The 22065-nt window shown below is 36.8% G+C and overlaps 1 protein-coding gene across 4 annotated transcripts in view; it reads right to left on the reverse strand.

Annotated features, from left to right (window-relative positions):
* Nucleotides 1–91: 91 nt before the first annotated feature.
* The window catches only part of pcx (pecanex), a 93530-nt gene continuing 71556 nt past the window's right edge, over nucleotides 92–22065 (reverse strand). The window contains exons 19-20 of one of the 4 annotated variants that reach the window (XR_011716806.1): nucleotides 21454–21790; nucleotides 92–11449 (exon numbers count right to left, since the gene is read on the reverse strand). Coding sequence is in view for 2 of the 4 variants with exons in the window: in XM_071694347.1 (XP_071550448.1) it covers nucleotides 21509–21790 (282 nt within the window). In the remaining 2 variants the exon portion in view is untranslated. Of the gene's footprint in view, nucleotides 21791–22065 lie in introns of all 4 variants that reach the window. The other 3 variants (XR_011716805.1, XM_071694347.1, XM_071694348.1) reach the window with 3 other exon arrangements.

Here is a 22065-nt window from a genome sequence, read left to right on the forward strand (position 1 = left end):
CTGTAATACGCCACTTCCTACATAGTACAGACAGGCATACCCAGAATCCTTTCCAAATACCTGATGTTTGACTTGGAAGAAAGACATTAGATGTTTCTATTCTTCATTTATTGTATGAAAAGTAACCACTTTTGAATCTATAACATTATAATAGTAATGATAAATAACCATACATCCCTTGATTTGATTTGAATTAATTTACATTATATACACAACCATATATACAGCATATGTACAAAGTGATAACCAACAATACATTACATTACTAAGTAAACTCTGGGTGCTCTCTGCTACAACATAATTTCAACAACTCTAATACAACATTTGCTAAGTTGGTTTTGTTCACAACATTTTAAGGCCTAAATTCTAAAACTGCACATAAGGATATATAACATGCTCTGTAACTTGCTATACCTGGCTAGCCCCTGAAATTCTAAAAATTACAATTGTGCTTGCTGTTCTCTCAAGCCCATATGTGGCATCTTATACATAATTGACTGAACAATAAATGATATATTTATGAATGCTGGATAATACCTAAGATGTACACAAACATCTCAATAACTGAAAAATCTTCATTCTCAGCAACACCAAAACTTAATTATGTAGCAATATACCTATTGGCCATCAAAAAACCCAATATGATACACACTTATAACCGACGACTTGTTCAGGCCTTCAATATTTCAAGTTCATGAGCCAGATTATTAAGAACCCAGGTAGATCCTAAACAATTTTGAGCTACTGACATGATTATAAAAAGTATTGTTTTCGATATTTTGCAATCCCCTCATAGATATAGTACACTTCTTCTATGCTTTACTTATTGTATACGAAGCTAATTTCATCACAATAACAAGCAGAATCATCCAAGATGCCATCTACATATCACAAGAAAGAACATATCTTATTAGCATCAACAGGATAAAACTGGCAAAAAGTCTGAATTAAGCATGGGAATGTTACAAGTATAGTATACTTTCATTATCAACAAAGTGTGAGACCAAATGAGGCTTTTTAAAAAGGGATACTACTATATAATGAACTTCATAAATGTATTAATTTAACCATTTCAATACATAAAAAGTCAAATTTCAGGCTAAAACTGCTTAACTGCAGACAGTATTATCTGATGAAAGTAAATAAATAAAAAGAGACCCTATAAGCAGATAACCCCAACTTAAAATATGGAAGACTAAAAACAGCAGTACATCACTACAGGCATTACTACTTTATCAATTAAGACTGTTATCTATGTGTGATAAAATGTGTATCTTGACAACTTTCAAGACTTCAAAGGATGAAGGAGACAAATGACAAATCAAAAACATGAGAATACGCAACCATCATAAGTCAAGAATAATATCACATTCAGAGAAAGAATCTCAGCGTGAAAACACAAAATGAGGATAAACCACATGGGGGTGGGAAAATGTTAAGTCAAAATGTACGAAACATTACATACAATGCTATACTAAAAGAGGCATAAAAAAGGGAGCAACATTGCTGAAAATCAGTATCACCTCCAGGGTTTTACTGTGTATGTTATTATCACAGAGCATCCTTAATCAACACACATGGCAAAAATTTTACCAACAAACATCCGTAATACTAACTATTTTGCAGGGAATTACCACTTCTCTTGAAAAACAATGAAATCAGTCCTTTCCCTCTCACAATCAATATACAGCACTATGTACAAAAAGGATATACAGTACAGATATGAACATGCAAAGTAAATAAATATTTTTTCAGTTAATGTCAACATAAAAAAGTACAGCATAACAATGAATACAGAGAAAAACTCATTCCCAAGTAATTCAGAACTTACATGTATTTTGTATCTTTCGTTAGTAACCCCCAGAACCTCCATAATAAATTCTTTTTTAATTTTTTTTTTCCATTTGTAACTTCAAGAATCATCAAGATAAAAGTATATCCTCTCTATATTCTGCTAAAGCAGGAATGAAAATAAACATGAAGTTACCAGGAAAAGTTTCATTACATAACATATATGGCATTCTTGTAAACAACCTTTACTCAAACCATATTTTCATATTTGTACCATGTCATGAGTGTATTCAAGACTGTGTGCATGAACAGGCATGAGTAAAAGTACATGTGAGCATTAGTATATTTCAATATAAGCAAATGTATACGAATGTATGAATGACTGATGCGGAAACAGTATGAGTTTCTGTGTGTATGTCTACGAATAAGCACGTGTCTTTATGTTTCCATGTATACATATACATAAGTGTGCTTGTAATTCTTTACATGTACATGTATACATGTGAGAGTACATGTATCCATATGCATACTTGTGTATGTCAAATGAGTGTGTAACATTAATTTGTGTGTGCACAAAGGCATGTGCCTGTCTGCATACCTTCCTTCCTTAACAATGAAAATAGCAAAGGAAAATACCTATAAATCATACATGGTTACATACAAAAAATTTTAACATCTAACCTTTCAAACTTACTTAATTTGAGTAAGAATACAAGTACCGAAGGAGAAAAAAATGACAATAAAAAACAAAAATGGATAATTGCATGTGACGATGGATATCAGTGATCAAAAATTAATTCTCAAGAAAAACTTTATAATTAATAAAATGCACATGAACTGTGTAGGGAACTAGGCAAAGAAAGGTATGCATAAAGGAGGGACTGCAAGTGTCATCCTGGTAGACTACTGGAAATGGATTTCTGTACACAGACAGGTAGTATAAGCATGAGGCTTACATCAAAATAAGATAGTCTCCATCATTCATTACTACTGAATGTAATTGAATGAATGTCAGTTACCAAAAACATAAAAGTCAGCCATAGTGAAGAACCACTACCGGCATCCTAAATAAATCCCATCTTCACAAAATTTTGCTAAGACTTTTCCATCCAGGTCAAATTTTCCCTTTCTGCATCATTAAGTTTGCATTCTCTTTGTACCATAATTCCAAAATGAATCCTGTTCCCACTTACCATCAAGAAAATTACATTCAATATTTTAAAAATCACTTAATTGTAGAGCTAAATATCTCAAAGCCTCATGACATTGTAACTAAAGATGGAATAAAGAATGGATATATACAGAGATGAATTAAATTCAATCATATAGCTTCTTTTTTAAGTCGAAGTGCAAAACCTCTTAGAATGGATAATGTATAAACATAAAGTATATCACATGTAAAATTGCAAAACCATAGGATACAAGCATAATACAGACAAAAAGTAAGTTCAAGAAACATAATGCAGTAAAAAAATAAATATACAGTACCAAATAAAAGTCAAAGATTCATAATGGGAATATTAATAGAAAAAAACATTAAATCTCACATTACTACTGCCAATAACTATAAATACATAATATGAACATCAATTTTCATTTACCCCAGAAAAAATTAATCTTAAAACTATGGGATATAAAATTCATTCTACAAAATTAAGCTTGAAATTAGTTTTGATTGAGATTTTTCTAAGCCTAAAGGGGGTGCACTGAGGTATTACACCAACAATTCTAGTCTTCCAAAATAATGTTCTATATTCTAATGTTTATCATAAGCTTAAACGCCAATAGAGTAGTGACCCTACCTATCCTTAGAGGGAAAAATTATATCTATGATCCAATCCCATCACAAAATGACATCTCCTCATCTTCAGATCATTCTGATCAACAACTTCTACAATCTACTGATCTTAGATAAGCAAATCAAAGGAACAGGAGAAAAGGCAGTGTGTAACTTGGCTTAAGTCGGTTCAGTTAAACATCATTCAAAACAGATTTTCTGAACCTGAGGGTGAGTACTTGATAATGCGATACGTCAGTCCATTCAGTCACACACACACATTTTCCAAAAGAGGGAACAGAGAAGGGGGCCAAGGGAAGATTTCTCCTCAAAGGCTCGGTTCTCTGTTCTTGATGCTACCTTGCTAACACCGGAAATGGCAAAAATGTATATACATGTGTATATGAATTCGAGGGAGAATAAAAAGATGTTTTGGAAGGAGGTAAATAAAGTGCGTAAGACAAGAGAACAAATGGGAAAATCGGTGAAGGGGGCTAATACGGAGGTAATAACAAGTAGTGGGGATGTGAGAAGGAGGTGGAGTGAGTATTTTGACGGTCTGTTGAATGTGTTTGATGATAGAGTGGCAGAAATAGGGTGTTTTGGTCAAGGTGGTATGCGAAGTGAGAGGGTCAGGGAGAATGATTTGGTAAACAGAGAAGAGGTAGTGAAAGCTTTGTGGAAGATGAAAGCCGGCACGGCAGCAGGTTTGGATGGTACTGCAGTGGAAGTTATTAAAAAAGGGGATGACTGTGTTGTTGACTAGTTGGTGAGGATAATAAATGTATGTATGGCTCATGGTGAAGGGCCTGAGGATTGGCAGAATGCATGCATAGTGCCACTGTACAAAGGCAAATGGGATAAAGCTAAGTGTTTAAATTACAGAGGTATAAGTTTGTTGAGTATTCCTGGGAAATTATATGGGTGGCTATTGACTGAGAGGGTAAAAGCATGCACAGAACATCAGATTGGGGAAGAGCAGCATGGTTTCAGAAGTGGTAGAGGATGTGTGGATCAGGTGTTTGCTTTGAAGAATATGTGAGAAATACTTAGAAAAACAAATGGATTTGTATGTAGCATTTATGGATCTGGAGAAGACATATGACAGAGTTGATAGAGATGCTCTTTGGAAGGTATCAAGAGTGTATGGTGTGGGAGGCAAGTTGCTGGAAGCAGTGAAAAGTTTTTATCGAGGATGTAAGGCATGTGTACAAGAAGGAAAAGAGGAAAGTGAGTGGTTCTCAGTGAATGTCAGTTTGCGGCAGGGATGCGTGATGTCTCCATGGTTGTTTAATTTGTTTAAGGATAGGGTTGTTATGGAGGTGAATGCATGAGTTTGGAGAGAGGGGCAAGTATGCAGTCTGTTGTGGATGAGAGGGCTAGGGAAGAGAGTCAGTTGTCGTTCGCTGATGATACAGCGCTGGTGGCTGATTTGGGTGAGAAACTGCAGAAGCTGATGACTGAGTTTAGTAAAGTGTGTGAAAGAAGAAAGCTGAGAGTAAATGTGAATAAGAGCAAGGTTATTAGGTACAGTAGGGTTGAAGGACAAGTCAATTGGGAGGTAACTTTGAATGGAGAAAAACTGGAGGAAGTGAAGTGTTTTAGATATCTGGGAGTGGATTTGGCAGTGGATGGGACCATGGAAGCGGAAGTGAATCACAGGGTGGGGGAGGGGGTGAAAGTTCTGGGAGCATTGAATAATGTGTGGAAGGCAATAACATTATCTCAGAAAGCAAAAATGGGTATGTTTGAAGAAATAGTGGTTCCAACAATGTTATATGGTTGCGAGGCATGGGCTATAGATAGGGTTGTGCGGAGGTGGGTGGATGTGTTGGAAATGAAATGTTTGAGGACAATATGTGGTATGAGGTGGTTTGATCGAGTAAGTAATGAAAGGGTAAGAGAGATGTGTGGTAATAAAAAGATGTGGTTGAGAGAGCAGAGGAGGGTGTATTGAAATGGTTTGGTCACATGGAGAGAATGAGTGAGGAAAGATTGACAAAGAGGATATATGTGCCAGAGGTGGAGGGAACAAGAAGTGGGAGACCAAATTGGAGGTGGAAGAATGTGAAAAAGATTTTGAGCGATCAAGGCCTGAACATGCAGGAGGGTGAAAGGTGAGCAAGGACTAGAGTGAATTGGAACAGTGTTGTATACCGGGGTCGACGTGCTGTCAGTGGATTGAACCAGGGCATGTGAAGCTTCTGGGGTAAACCATGGAAGGTTTTGTGGGGCCTGGATGTGGAAGGGAGCTGTGGTTTCGGTGCATTATACATGACAGCTAGAGACTGAGTGTGAATGAATGTGGCCTTTGTTGTCTTTTCCTAGTGCTACCTCACGTGTGTGCGAGGGGAGGGGGTTGTCATTTCATGTGTGGCAAGGTGGCGACGGGAATGAATAAAGGCAGCAAGTATGAATCATGTGCATGTGTATATATGTATATGTCTGTGTATGTATATATATAGACGCTGAAATGTGTACGTAAATATATATGTGCAAGTCTGGACATGTATGTATATACATGTGTATGTGGGTGGGTTGGGCCATTCTTTCGTCTGTTTCCTTGTGCTACTTTGCTAACGTTTGACAGTGTTGATACAATATATACATATATATTGGGGAAGAGCAGTGTGGTTTCAGAAGTAGTAGAGGATGTGTGGATCAGGTGTTTGCTTTGAAGAATGTATGTGAGAAATACTTAGAAAAGCAAATGGATTTGTTATGTAGCATTTATGGATCTGGAGAAGGCATATGATAGAGTTGATAGAGATGCTCTGTGGGAGGTATTAAGAATATATGGTGTGGGAGGCAAGTTGTTAGAAGCAGTGAAAAGTTTTTATCGAGGATGTAAGGCATGTGTACGTGTAGGAAGAGAGGAAAGTCATTGGTTCTCAGTGAATGTAGGTTTGCGGCAGGGGTGTGTGATGTCTCCATGGTTGTTTAATTTGTTTATGGATGGGGTTGTTAGGGAGGTGAATGCAAGAGTTTTGGAAAGAGGGGCAAGTATGAAGTCTGTTGGGGATGAGAGAGCTTGGGAAGTGAGTCAGTTGTTGTTCGCTGATGATTCAGCGCTGGTGGCTGATTCATGTGAGAAACTGCAGAAGCTGGTGACTGAGTTTGGTAAAGTGTGTGAAAGAAGAAAGTTAAGAGTAAATGTGAATAAGAGCAAGGTTATTAGGTACAGTAGGGTTGAGGGTCAAGTCAATCGGGAGGTAAGTCTGAATGGAGAAAAACTGGAGGAGGTGAAGTGTTTTAGATATCTGGGAGTGGATCTGGCAGCGGATGGAACCATGGAGGCGGAGGTGGATCATACGGTGGGGGAGGGGGCGAAAATTCTGGGAGCCTTGAAGAATGTGTGGAAGTCGAGAACATTATCTCGGAAAGCAAAAATGGGTATGTTTGAAGGAATAGTGGTTCCAACAATGTTGTATGGTTGCGAGGCGTGGGCTATGGATAGAGTTGTGCGCAGGAGGATGGATGTGCTGGAAATGAGATGTTTGAGGACAATGTGTGGTGTGAGGTGGTTTGATCGAGTAAGTAATGTAAGGGTAAGAGAGATGTGTGGAAATAAAAAGAGTGTGGTTGAGAGAGCAGAAGAGGGTGTTTTGAAGTGGTTTGGGCACATGGAGAGAATGAGTGAGGAAAGATTGACCAAGAGGATATATGTGTCGGAGGTGGAGGGAGCGAGGAGAAGTGGGAGACCAAAGTGGAGGTGGAAAGATGGAGTGAAAAAGATTTTGCTTTGTCGCTGTCTCCCGCGTTTGCGAGGTAGCGCAAGGAAACAGACAAAAGAAATGGCCCAACCCACCCCCATACACATGTGTATACATACGTCCACACACGCAAATATACATACCTACACAGCTTTCCATGGTTTACCCCAGACGCTTCACATGCCTTGATTCAATCCACTGACAGCACGTCAACCCCGGTATACCACATCGCTCCAATTCACTCTATTCCTTGCCCTCCTTTCACCCTCCTGCATGTTCAGGCCCCGATCACACAAAATCTTTTTCACTCCATCTTTCCACCTCCAATTTGGTCTCCCTCTTCTCCTCGTTCCCTCCACCTCCGACACATACATCCTCTTGGTCAATCTTTCCCCACTCATTCTCTCCATATATATATATATATATAGAATACTTCCCACGTATTCCCTGTGTGTCGTAGAAGGCGACTAAAAGGGAAGGGAGCAGGGGGCTGGAAATCCTCCCTCTCGTTTTTTTTTTTTTTTTTTTTTTAATTTTCCAAAAGAAGGAACAGAGAAGGGGGCCAGGTGAGGATATTCCCTCAAAGGCCCAGTCCTCTGTTCTTAACGCTACCTCGCTATCGCGGGAAATGGCGAATAGTATGAAAGAAAAAGAAAGATATATATATATATATATATATATATATATATATATATATATATATATATATATATATATACACATATATATACATATGGTCTAGTCCATATGCTTCAAAAGCCCTGGTTCAGTCCATTGACATCACATCTACCCTGGTATACCAAATCACTCCAATTCATTCTATTCTTTGCATGTCTTTCACCCTTCTGCATGTTCAGGCCCCAATTGCTAAAAATCTTTTTCACATCCTTCCACCTCCAATTTGGTCTCCCACTTCTTGTTCCCTCCATCTCTGGCACATATATCCTTTTTGTCAATCTTTCCTCACTCATTCTTTCCATACGCCAAAACCATTTCAATACAGCCTCTTCTGCTCTTTCAACCACACTCTTTTTATTTCCACACATCTCTCTGACCCTTTCATTACTTACATATATATATATATATATCTTAAAGGACAAACAAAAAGTATGTAAAGCAGTGAAAGGTTCAGCAAGTATGAAGCCTATGGTAATAACAAAGCAATGACAAGGGCCCATCCGCAAAATGGAAAAGTTCTTGATGCTGTGGATGGAAGATAAAATTAAAAAATATGTACCCCTAAGCTTACTAACAATTCAGGCAATGGCTAGAAGTCTTTCTGAGACTTTGAAAAAGCTAGTAGGCGAGGATTACATCGAGAACTTCACAGCAAGTCATGGTTGGTTCAATAGATTCAAAAGAAGCTGCAAGTGCTGATGAAGGAGCTGCTGAAAAGGTAAAATAATAAAACGAATTCTTTTTCAATAAATCATAGATTCAAAAAATGTCTATTCTTAAAACTGGATAAACAGAAATGAGATAATCATGACAGAACTTGCATATTGTAAAAAATAAAAAATGAACTAAAGAATCTTAAAGATAAAAAGAAACAACAGAATGATATATTAAAGCTGGTTAATAAAACACGAGATAATCACAATAGAAACCAAGTAATACCTGCTGTACAGGTGTACAAAAAGTCATCCTTGGAGAAGCTGTTCACTGAATCAAAATTTCCTATAAATGTGACCAGCAACTCATTTTTCTTCACTGTCAGAAAAAAGAATATGTGATGCCTATATAATGAGTATGATCAATGGCTACATACCTTTTCTAGGGACTCACCACATTTGCGGCACCCACAGTACTACTCATAGTGCTCACTGCCATGCTTCTGTTGCACCCATGCTGCCCTTATCAAGAATTTGCCTGTCTTGCAAATTTTGTTTTTCCTAAACTGCAAATGGTGAACTCTGAATTCATAAGCAAACACAATTGCTTTGAAGGTCTTCTGTGCCTAACCATATAAATAAGAAAGTTATTACATCTAACTGAATTCAACTACCATATACAGGATTGATCAATCAAGTAAATAATGTTTTTCCAAAACCAGGAATGGTCAAGTCTAATTCTAACGAAAAAGATAAATATACTACTGTGCACTCTTTTATCCCATGAAAAAATATATATACTCTTTTGTACAACGGGGAATCAGCTCTACACTGAATTTGTTAAGTGCAACTATGATCTGTAGAAAAACACAAAATGTAAGCAGTCTCTACAAAACTGGAGTTAATCTTTTTTTTTTTTCTGTGGTGGAAGTGAAAATAATAGGACTGGAAGGTGTTGAGAATGCAAACCAGTTCTTCCCAATACACTATGTATGCTGGACATTGATTCACTGTACAACACAGCTTTACAGGACATAGATTGTAAACAGGGTAAGGTGTAACACTAGCAATGTTAATAATGACCCTGAATACTTCTAAAATAATCACTGGAGGGTTTAGAATCCTGTCTACAATAAATGAAACAAAGATATTTGCAGCTAAAATTATAAGGACCTGGAGAAAAAGGATAACTGACACTCAGAGATAATATACCATAAGCAACTCTGAACTTTCTGTACCAACAGTGTCAAAAGAATTCCTGAACTTTCTCTACCAGTAGTGTTAAAGTCACATACTATCTGTGTACTTACCATCCACAAAACGTGGAACACAAAAGTCCTTCTTGACTAAGTTAACTAAAGATGTACAAAATAAGCTGGATTTGCTATAATAAATCTTTTATAGGTTAGTAGTTAAAGGTTGAGGAAGATAGTTAACCCTTAAATAGCGGTATTCCCTCCCTGGTTCATCCCCACATGTGAAAACAAAATATAATTCTTTATCCTTACATGTCTGTACCATACTTTATAAAAGAAAATTCACCCCATAATCTGTTTACTTTCCTGTATGTCAGTGTGATGGACAAGCGTGGGCCTATCATGGGAGCTTGAGTGCTCCTTATCCATATAAGTATGCAATAAATATGGTCACTTCAGGTGTAATTTTATTCTAATTTTACCTGAACACCATGCGTTATTTCATTCTATTTACATTCGAAATCAGGAATGATTTTATTCTATTTACACCTGAAAATCAAGCATGATATCATTCTACTTCAATGTATTTACACCTAATCACATTACTCAATTTATGATTTTCTTTAAGGCATGACTTCAAACTACATATGCATATTTTTTACATATCTTTTACATATTTCACAAATTTTTACATACATATGTTTTTAATGTGTTTACAGTATCTACTGAGAGGAATCTATTTACATGAATAAATGAAAAAAATAACTTTCTTTGCAACAAAAACATTAAAATTAATACCAAAAAACTGCTTCTTTTATTTGAAGACTAACTACAATAGCGAGTGTATACATCTGGCATTTATCTTGATGACATATGCGCACTCTCTGTGATGTTCTGTGGGTTACTGAGATTTTTTTCATACCTGAATGCAGTTTCCCGCTTTAGCGAGGTAACTGAGATATGTAATATATTTGCCTGCTGTGGCAGTAGGCTTCCAGTAACACTTTTGGATAACTGGAGGAAACTAACATCAGCTGGAAGTTTAAACATAGGTGGGAGCTTTAAATCATTGAGTAACTCAGGGAGCAATTTTTCAAGGACCATCAGAAGACACTGTGAGCATATTAAGGGTTAAAGTACATGAGCAAAGTGGTGGCTGGCTTTAAAGAAATATCCTAAATGATGTCTTCAACTAAGAAAGAATTTGAAGGTTTCTTAACCCTATTGTAACACTAATTGAGTTAAGTAGATGGAATTCTTCATTTAATGTACTGTGGCTACCAAAATTTTTTTCCACTTTTGTAGTCAACTAAACTTCCCAGAGCATGAAATGATCACTTGACAGTGGATTACAGGGTAAGTAAAACAGCTAAAGGGCATGAGTGAAACAATGGCTAGCATAGGAGATGAAGAAGTTCCATGTTCCTTAACACTTTTATTATACTATTCAACTTAAGTTGATGGAATTCTTAATAACCTGCACTGTGTTAGGTGACTTCTCTATGATTGCCAAAAAATTTTCCACTTTGGCAGTGGTTGACTAAACTCCCCAGAACTTGAAATAGTCATCAGACATGGATGTCCTCCCATCTTGGGGTGTGAGTGAGATTTACATGTTGAGCTCCCTCAAGGTAAGAGGCACTGTTGACAAGATATATTTTCTTAGGATAAATATTTCACGTTTGTTATATCATTGCATAAACATACTGTTCTTTTTAAGTTATCTGGCCAAGCTAAATCACAATAACTCAAAAAAAAATTTTACCTGAAATATGAAATGGTGTGCAAACAAAATATATTTTGGTGTATCCTGAAGACTTGTGTTATTCATGAAGCATGGGTTATGATTTTGGATCACAATCAGATTTATCTATTACTGATGGTAAATCTAAGTCTCTGTACGTATCATAAACTGCATTCCTACATATCGTCCACATTTTTTGGTGATAACCATAACTTTTGCCATAAAATATTACTTTCATTATATTCTAATGCTAGCTATGCATACTTTATGATCTTTTCACAATGTAAAGTAATAAAAAAGGCCTTGTTAACAATCTCATCTTTTGATGGCTAAGTGACAGCTTTAGAAGAATGACCTCGAGAAGAAAATACACCATCAAATGGTTAAGAAAATAACCAATTAAATCACCTGACAACTTAACATAACAAGACAGTAAGCATCTATATAATATTTAAAACAAAATGTGGCTTGAGGAGTACTGGATCCAGGCATCCACTGCCAAAAAACGTGGCTTAAGAGGTACTGGATCCAGGCATACACTGCCAAAAGACGTGACTTAAGGGGTACTGGATCCAGGAATCCACTGCCAAAAGACGAATGTAATTACTAAGAATTAACTATCATTGGAAAAAAATGGATAATTCCTTTAACTCTACCAGATATCAAACAATGAAAAATTTCTCCCTAAAACCATATCCTCCTCTTCCCCCCCTTCTAGGTAAAAACTGAGCTCAGTAACTAAAGGCCAAAAAGAATTCCATGTACCCTTACCTCAACTTTGGCCTTAGCATATGATAACTGGTGAATGGCTGCATATCTGTAAACATTTGGCAGCAGAGGTACGTTGACCAAAATACCAATTTCCTGGCTTCCAGTATACTTTTTAATCTAAAATAATGTTTGGATAAGATATCAAAGATGTAACATCTACTCAGAAAAGGAAAGTCATTATGGGTTTTGTGAACCTAATCTTACTATCAACATCCTAACACAATTTCCCTTAGGCATAAATAAGCCTACAAACTGCAACCTTGATGCAATGACCATCTATAATAAAAGTAGCCAACACTATTAATTCTGAGAATGCAGTAAAAATTTTATCTCCATATTCTCAGTCTAAATAAAAGATAAATTCTTCTGAAACTGCACATGACGTTAATATATAATAATGTTGTATATATTTCTTGGTAAAACAATAAATGAGAAGGGGGAAAAAAATTTAAAACTGGTAAATAACTGAACGCTACTTTTTAAAGTAACTGTTACTACCAATGTTAAAAGCATACTACTGGGTGGCTCAAGAGTTATCATTAGTATGATCCATCTAAAATTAATGCTTCAGAAGGAAAATAACACAAACGGGAAAAATGGAAAGTCAAGATTTTGTGAATTAGGAGACACAATAGGAGCTGTCACTCAGTAATACTAATATCAGCATAAAAATTAGGTAATCCATGCAAACAGCCTCAGTTATATATTAAAATTCAGCAAAGAAGGAGAAACAACACTCAACAACTACATTACCATCAAGTACTCTTAATACAGAATCTAATGTGTTTCATGTAATGTACCATAAACCTACGCATATGGTGCTCTATGGGAGAAGCACAGTCAATAAACAATGTAGCTGTACAGCATGAAAAGTACCTCCCATTACCTCCAGCAAACCACAACATAAAGGTCCTTTCATATGCAGACAACCTTACAATTACATCACAACACCCTGATACCAAAGTAGCAACAACAAACATGCAGCACTACAATTCACAACTGGAACAATGGCTCACTCAGAACAGATTATCTGCACCTCTACAAGAGTCTCTCTACTGACCCTAGACTGACAAATTCAGCTCATCACCTCAAGTCACCCTGGATAGACATTAACTTCCACCAAACAAAATCTCATATGACAAACATGTGACATTCACTCCCCACACCAATAACATCAACATGAAAGCAACACACACAAAAAAAATAAAAGCCCTGAGAACACTAGCTGGCATACTCTACAAACAATCTATCTATTCCATTATTTAACTACACTTTACCTGCCTGGTCTTCCACCCTCTCAAAAGCGATACATCAAACCTGCAAACTACAAAAATAGTGCATAAAGAGCAATTACTGGCTGCCTAGAAACCATTAATACTAAGCACCTACATAATGAAACACAATTCCTCTCAATAAAATCCCACCTAAACATGCTTGATAGTCAATTCTTTGCAACTGCACTAGCTCACTCCCACCTAAACCACTCCATAACTTTTCAACAACTATCAAGTAGAAATAAATAGCATACCCCTGCCTCAGACTTTAACAACCTCTACTTACAGATCCCTGCAATCCAAGCAAACATAACAAGGACAAAACACATATACATTGATATAACCTGACAAGAACTAACCACCTACTATCCAAACTCGGTCTAAAACACCACCAAAGCAGACATGCATTCATCTAAAACCACACTCCCCAGACAAAAAAGTCACGCTTTCCTGTCTAAGCTCTGAACATGACCCATCCCTACATTACTATAAACAACTCACAGGACATTTCATGCATATGATGCAATAACCACATTGAAGACACCATATGCTGCTCATATGCCCCATACTCTCCCCACATAGAGACAAACATCACAACTACACTTTACAACATATGGTCTTGCCCAATAGATATAGCTGGCTTCCAATGTGCTACAGGAGTTTCATAAAGATGGAGGGGACTCCTAGGTCAGGAAGTATATATCTCCTAGCCTAAGTCAGGTACATATTCAAAAACCACCCCAAAGAGACACTGAACAACTGGGTTGACAGTGGAAAGACTTCTATGGCCAGAATTTGAACCCAGCAGGCCTATGCGTAACTCATGGTCAGCAAAGTGAACTACTATGTCGTGGAAGTTCACTGCTATGAGAAGCAATCATAAAGTTTAAGAGAACACTCTGGAAAATAGATAAAAATACTGATGTTCTTGCATACTTTTCTTCAACAAGCCTACCAATGCAAGAGGTTATAAAGGATAATGCAAAACACATATCTTCAAATTCAAATTGGCTCACTGTCTTTGATTTGAATGAAATAAGTGTAGAAAATCCAGAGTGAAATGGGCAAGCACTTGCAAGGCAAGCTTTTCAACCCTCATAAGAATCACTGATTTTAGCCCAAAATGCTTCTGCAAAATACTCCTTGAACAGTTCCTTTACTCATAAGTCATTGCTTAGCTCCAAAAACTCATCCTGAGTTGACTGCCACAATATGACATAATTAACAATTTCAATAACCCCATTGAAGACCCTTTGCACCAACATGGACAGGGAAATTGAAATAATGTCCACTCAATGATCATTTGTTCTTGGCAAGCATTAGTGAATTGGAGACCTAGGGAGAACACCCTTGGATCTAATAGGCAGAAGGAAATGCACTTCCACATAAAAATGCCTAAAAATTATGTAGTTAAACACATCACACTTACTTGAAACAAGTCAAAGTCATGTAAGCAAGATCAGTATGTGATCACCCTATTCAGGGAATATTTTGAGGACATAAAATTTACAAAAACATATATTTGATACAATGAACATGGCATCCACAAACACAAGCAAGATAAACAAGTGATCAGCAACAAAACAGAATGTAGTTTCACAAAAGAAGAAAGTTACTATAAAGTACATCACATCATCCATTTATGTTTCCTAAGTTCTGTAAATAATCAATCATCTAATTATCAACCATCTCACGTGCCTGTCAATGGGTTATTGATCCTGAGGCCAAACTCTCCAAGCATGTTTCATGCACAAAGAGGTAATGGATGTGTGAATCATGAGCTAAATTTGTCAAGAAGCAAAAAGTACAGTGTCCACAAAAGACCTTGTCCACCTTCCCCACACATTTTCAAAGATGATGTTACACTTCTATTTCAGAACTTTGTCACCTCTCCTTAACTACCATCTGCAGATATCTGGAAATGGAACTGGCAAAGTTCCTGAAGTATTGTAGGCAAGTCCATGTTTTGGGATCATTGGGTCTTGATCTCCTGAATGCGGCGAGGCAATCATGAGATGTTGTAGATAGCAGCCACCTGATCATACATTTATAGCACCCAGTTCACCTTGAAATCTCAGGTCTACCTACATTTTCTTGCTTCCAAATAAGAATTCAGGCTTAATCCTCAATAGAAAGGTAAAAGCCAGACATCTTTAAGCACAATGGAAGCAACACAGTACCCAGAAATGGCAGCACAAACAGTAATGAAAGAACATCCTACCCTAAAGGCACACCAAGGTAGGTTGCTGATACTCACACCATTAGATGCATTAGTCTCAGAGACCTGATGTATTATGATTTCATCCTAAAAGGAGTCATGTGTTTGTACCTACAATAAACCTTAGCCATGTATTACCTTGAAAATATATTGGGGGGGATAATGTTTTTGCGGACAGTGTACATATGTAATTAAGTAAAAAATTCTCACAATAAATGTGTTTTCTTTAGTATTATACATGCTTACGGGAAAACCAATTTAGGAAATGTAAATCGTCATAAATCATCATGTGAATTTGACAAAATATTGCACAAAATCTAATTATAACAAACATTCACAAGCTTTCACATGCAGCACTGTAACCTTTGTGGCCCACCCTGTAAAGTTGCCATGGCCCATCAGATGGGAACTAATGTTCTACTCCAATTAAACATAGTTAAAATTTTTACACCTCTGAACCATCTCTACCTCTTATTAATTCAACCAGACTTAAGACCTCTGATTACTGTCTGTCTATACAGACATTATACATGCAGTAACGAATGTAGTACGTATATGGTCTGGGTCAGGAAAAAGGTGTGGATTTTCCATAGTACTGAGGTGTACATACCAATCACACATGAAAAGTTAGGACACTACAGTGCAGAAAAGTGTTTGTTTCATAACCATCTACAGTATCTGCAGACATCCCTAGGAAGATATTAGATGTAAGACATCTAACCCCTATACACAAATGCCAACCATTCATCCTATATCTTTGGAAAGATAGAAATTGTTGGCTGTTGAGTTATTTACATTTTCAGAAAAATATACCATGCTATATCTGTACTATCTTCTGTCTGTAGATGTGAGGAGGAAGTTGCCAGACACATCATGACTCACCCTGACACAATAAGTGCCATTAGTTTAACCATAAGGAACTGGTAGCTGTCAAGGATATATATTTTTGAGAAGATATGTAACTTTTGAACAGAAGGTGTGGTGCCAGCAATATGAAGAGAAAAAATGGCAAGGGTGAGTTATTATACCACTACAGAATGTCATCCACCATTCTCCAATGCAACAAAATGAAAGTTCGTTGTTGTGCAAGTGTAAGCTCAGTGTAAATTTGCATCCAAAGGTCAATATCTGGCTGTTCAGTGGTCCCCCAGTCCTCCACAGGAGCAAGCAGGTAAGGGCCCACTGAACCCAAATCTACTAATTACAGGAAAAATTACCTCATGACTGTGGAATCCTGGGGTTTTAACGTACTTGCTTTCACATCCTATTTCACTCCAAGAACTGCGTTACATTATCATTATCATCATAATTAGTCGGTGTCTCCCGCATTAGCAAGGTAGTGCAAGGAAACATGAAAGAATGGACCAACCCACCCATATACACATGCATATACATACACGCCCACACACGCACATATACATACCTATACATATCAATATATTTATTATTTATAATTTCATTTTGCTTTGTCGCTGTCTCCTGCGTTAGCGAGGTAGCGCAAGGAAACAGACGAAAGAGTAGCCCAACCCACCCACATACACATGTATATACATACACATCCACACACGCAAATATACATACCAATACATCTCAACATATACATATATACACACACACACACATATACATATATACACATGTACATAATTCATAGTGTCTGCCTTTATTCATTCCCATCGCCACCCAGCCACACATATAAGACTTGATCGCCATTTCCCAAGTCAGCAAGATAAAGCCAGGAAACAGACGAAGAATGACCAATCCACTCATATACATTTATATATACATAAATGTCCATACATGCACATATACATACATATACATATCAGCATATACACATATACATACATGTTGGAAAGGATCACAATCACATACACATACACATCAACCCCAGCATACCATATTGTTCCAACCAATTCACTCTATTCCTTGCAAGCCTCTGACCCTTCTGTATGTTCAGGCCCCTTCAGGCCCCAATCATTTAAAAAAAAGAAAAGAAAAACAATCGCTCCATCCTTCCACCTCCAATTTGGTCTCGCACTTCTCCTTTCCTCCCCCTCTAACACATATACCCTCTTTGTCAACATTTCCTCATTCTCCCCATTTGTCCAAACCATTTCAACACACCCTCTTCTGCTCTCTCAACCACACTCTTTTTATTATTGCACATCTCTATTACCCTTTCATTACTTACTCAATTAAACCACCTGACTCAATAAATTGTCCTTAAACATTTCATTTCCAATACATCCACCCTCCTCTGCACTGAGCTACATAGGTTACAGGCTCTAAATTTTCCCATCATGGAAGAAAGAAAAGTAAGGAGTGATTTAAGCATAACCATCAAATTTCTAAACCAGTCTGATAATGTCAATAGTGAACAAATCTTTGAAAGATGCAAAGACAGAACAACCAAAGGCCATAAGAAAATACTGGGAATGAAACTTGTTGTAAAAGATAAAAGGGATATACTTCTACAGCACTGGAGCAGCTTATAAATGAAATAACATGCATTGAAATTATAAGTGATGATGGTGTACAAGAATTTAAAAAGATGAAAGGCTGTAAGACGAGTCCAAGAGAGGGGGTCCTAAGAGTGAAAAACTTCCTCCCACTGACTCAAGAATCACAGGACCCCTCATGCACAAAATGCAAATTCCACAGCGAAAGACACCAAATACCAACTTTTAAAAAGTCCTGGACTCATCTTGTCCAGATAGATATACAACTTCACCACACTTCATGACCTCTAGTCCTGACTGGTAGATGTAGTTGACTTCCTGAGTACTATGGGCCCAGAAAGAGGGGCCCTGAAGTTGTAAGATTCAAGGTATGCAAATGCAATGCTGGCAAGAGGTAAGGTATATGTGATCAGCATGGCTTTTAAAAACAATGCATTGTATGATGTTACTGAGTGCAAGCACGACACTGGCATTCATAGTACCAGCTATGTTTATGAAATGTGGCATATGCAATAATGACAGTACAACTTAAAGCAAAATATTTCAACTGTTGCTTTCAGTGTCACTTTTTGTTGCTATGCATGAGTTCTAATTCTTTTTATAGCAATTTGTAAGCAAATTTAAGGTCCATATATCAGACTTTCCGACAAACATGTCTATATATAATATAGTGTTAAGAACAAACGACTGAACCTTAGAGAGAAAATCCTCACTTGGCCCCCTTCTCTGTTCCCTCTATTGGAAAAGTAAAAACTGGAGGGGAGGATATATAATACCTAAAATATCCCTGGGGATAGGGGGAGAAAGATTACTTCCCACGTATTCCCTGCATGTAGTAGAAGGCAACTAAAAGGGGAGGAAGCAGGGGGCTGGAAATCCTCCCCTTCCATTTTTTTACTTAAAAAAAGAAAAAAAAGAAGAAGAAGAGAGAAGGAGGCCAAGTGAGGATATTTCCTCTAAGTCTCAGTCCTCTGTTCTTTACACTACCTCACTAAAGTGAGATATGGCAAATATGTATGAAAAACATAATACCTAATGTATAGAGTAACCTAATCACATCTGATATCAGGCTTAGAAAATGGAAAATCCATCACTCAATCATAACCATTTACAGCATTACAGAGATGTTCATACATCCACTAATTGTTTTATATAGATATACATCATTCAGAAAACATATTAATCTTATCAAATAGCTGATGATTCTCTAGTGAAACCAATATTCTAATATGCAAGATTCACTGATACTAATGATTCGAGCAATATTTTTACAATATCGGAGCACCCATTGCAAGAAGTATAGATAATCTATCTCATCAAAAGTATGTATGCATAAATCATGCTTAGCAAAAGAAGGAACATATAGATGTATACAAATAAAGTTGGTATCATGATTACATAATTTTCTTCATTATCTCCTGAATATGGCTCTAGTTTGATTGATTTCTAATGAACTGGTATTTACAAGTTATGGAATATAAAAGGCAAGTTGGTTGTGCAACTTTTTAGGTAACTATTGCAAACCATGAGAATATACATTTTATGTATTTCTTTAAAGTTTCATTCTACCACATCAGGAAAATTCCTTGTAAATGGAAAAATGAGTAATCATTCTGTTAACAGGATAAAATTGCTTACACTCTCCTCAAAACATTATACATGTGTCTTCTGGAATGGCAAGGCTTAAGCCTCTGGAAGGTAATATATACATCACTCTCCTTCACATCATTGTATGAAAATCAACTTCCCACAGCTATCAAGAAAATTCAACTGACAAGCACAGCAGCTGAAAATTCATGTTCTTCCTGTAAGAAAATCTTGCACACTGTACCAACCATAACTAGCTAAGTACTTTTGAATTAAAATCTGTATAGGAAACTAATCTATTAGAAATGTGGCATACAAGAAATACCACCTTAACCTCATGAGAAAGGCTAAATGCCATGAAGTACAATCATCACAGCTGCCACAGTGTAACTAATAAGTAATATCTGCCCTCTCCTGCAAGTTGCCAGCTCAAAACCTGAACAATAACATTAAGGCTTTCCTCAATAGTAATTTGCTATAAAAGTTCAATTTACAGGCTCTAAACAGGGGGTTATAAAATAATAAGTCTTATGTTTTAATAAAGCTCTGTCCTAAAATAAAAGTGTGCTTTAAGAAATACTACATTGAAAGATTACCAGAATGCTACGTTAGGAAGTATATGAAGCTGGCATCTGTATATCAGAGATGAAACCCCTGTATGGACAAAGATAAACCTGTATAAAGTTCTTATCAATATATCATGATATCGTTAAAAAACTTACATTCTTTTCTATTTGATTCTACAATAAAACAGGTTAATATCACGGACAACATCTCACTGTGAGTATACTGACAATTTGCCAAGTAAGAGGGGTCTGACAGTCTGGTAACTATGATCAATTTTTTTCTACTGCTTTTGATTTGAAAAACTCCTTGTAATTTTTAAATCATCTTACATCCATTAGTTCCACAGTAAACATAACCATTATACCCCTGGTCCTGCCTTTAGGGAATCAATGGTCAGATCTGACTGCTGCTTTGGCCCGTCATTTGACCTTCTCATATAAAGCAAATGGTATGCCAAGTTTAAATTCTAAACACTAGAGTTTCATCCCAGGTAACAGGAAGAATCATAATATGTGGGAATCATCACTCATTTATTATAAAATTTCAGACTATCAAGCTCTTTATGTCTTGAAGGGATGTCTCCCTGCTCACTAAGAAATGGTGACTATGATATTAGACAGAAAATTTTTGGCGCACTCTATTTGTTATAGTTTTGTGCAAAAATCCAAGGGGGATAGACTCTATAATATATCTTGACACTAAACCAGAGATTATAAAGCATTGTATTTTACTTACAAAATTATGTTACGCACGGAAGCACATGAAATATGGGCCGAGCTATGATAATTACTGTGTGGGTCTTTCTCAGCATGACCACCAACTAGCACAAAGTCCAGTTTTCTAAAAACTTTAACATTCTTTTTGACTAATTATGCTTCAATAATTATTCCCTACAGTGCACCAACCTCCAAAATTATCCTTATTTCGAGCAGTTCCTAGTAATTAATAAAAATAAATCCAATCTGATAAAATGACTGCTTATGTGTGGTAAAATTTTTCAAAATCAGTTTCAACTTACTTACTGTCAGGATAACATGTGATTCTACCACTGTCCATATGCAAGCTGAGAAATATGATCTAAACTTCTGCTCCAAGGTCTTGCACAGCACTCTGGGCAACAGGAACAAACTTGTCCTCAATTTGGACTAGAAGAATGACACGATCCACATGTGAGCGCAAACGAGGGTCTGGGTGATGTGGTGTCCAGGTGTGTACAACAGGTCCCTCCATGCCCTCTACTGGTACCCAATGTCCCCAAAAGCTTCTTCCACCTCTTTTACGCATTGTTTCATCAGGCCACACTACATCAATACGACGACCTAAATTTAAGGTGTCATAAACCTGGTTGGCATCAATTATCTGAAAGCAATATAATTCATATTCAATTGAAATTTTACTATCATTCAACCATCTATCCATTTCTCTTCATACATTCTAAGGCCTTTCAGTATCACACAGAAGGACAGTAATAACGAGCTTCTTTCATACCACAATTTTCGAAATTTCTCCACAATACCCTTTCTCTCATTCACTCTCTCACTTTCAGCTTCACCTAATCTTCATCCCTCCTCTATATATGCTCATAAAAACCTTGGTAATATAACCTCTTTTAGTCAGTCATTTTACAGTCATTG

Source organism: Panulirus ornatus, chromosome 57 (assembly GCF_036320965.1).
Source record: "Panulirus ornatus isolate Po-2019 chromosome 57, ASM3632096v1, whole genome shotgun sequence".
NCBI classification, from domain to species: Eukaryota; Metazoa; Arthropoda; class Malacostraca; order Decapoda; family Palinuridae; genus Panulirus; species Panulirus ornatus.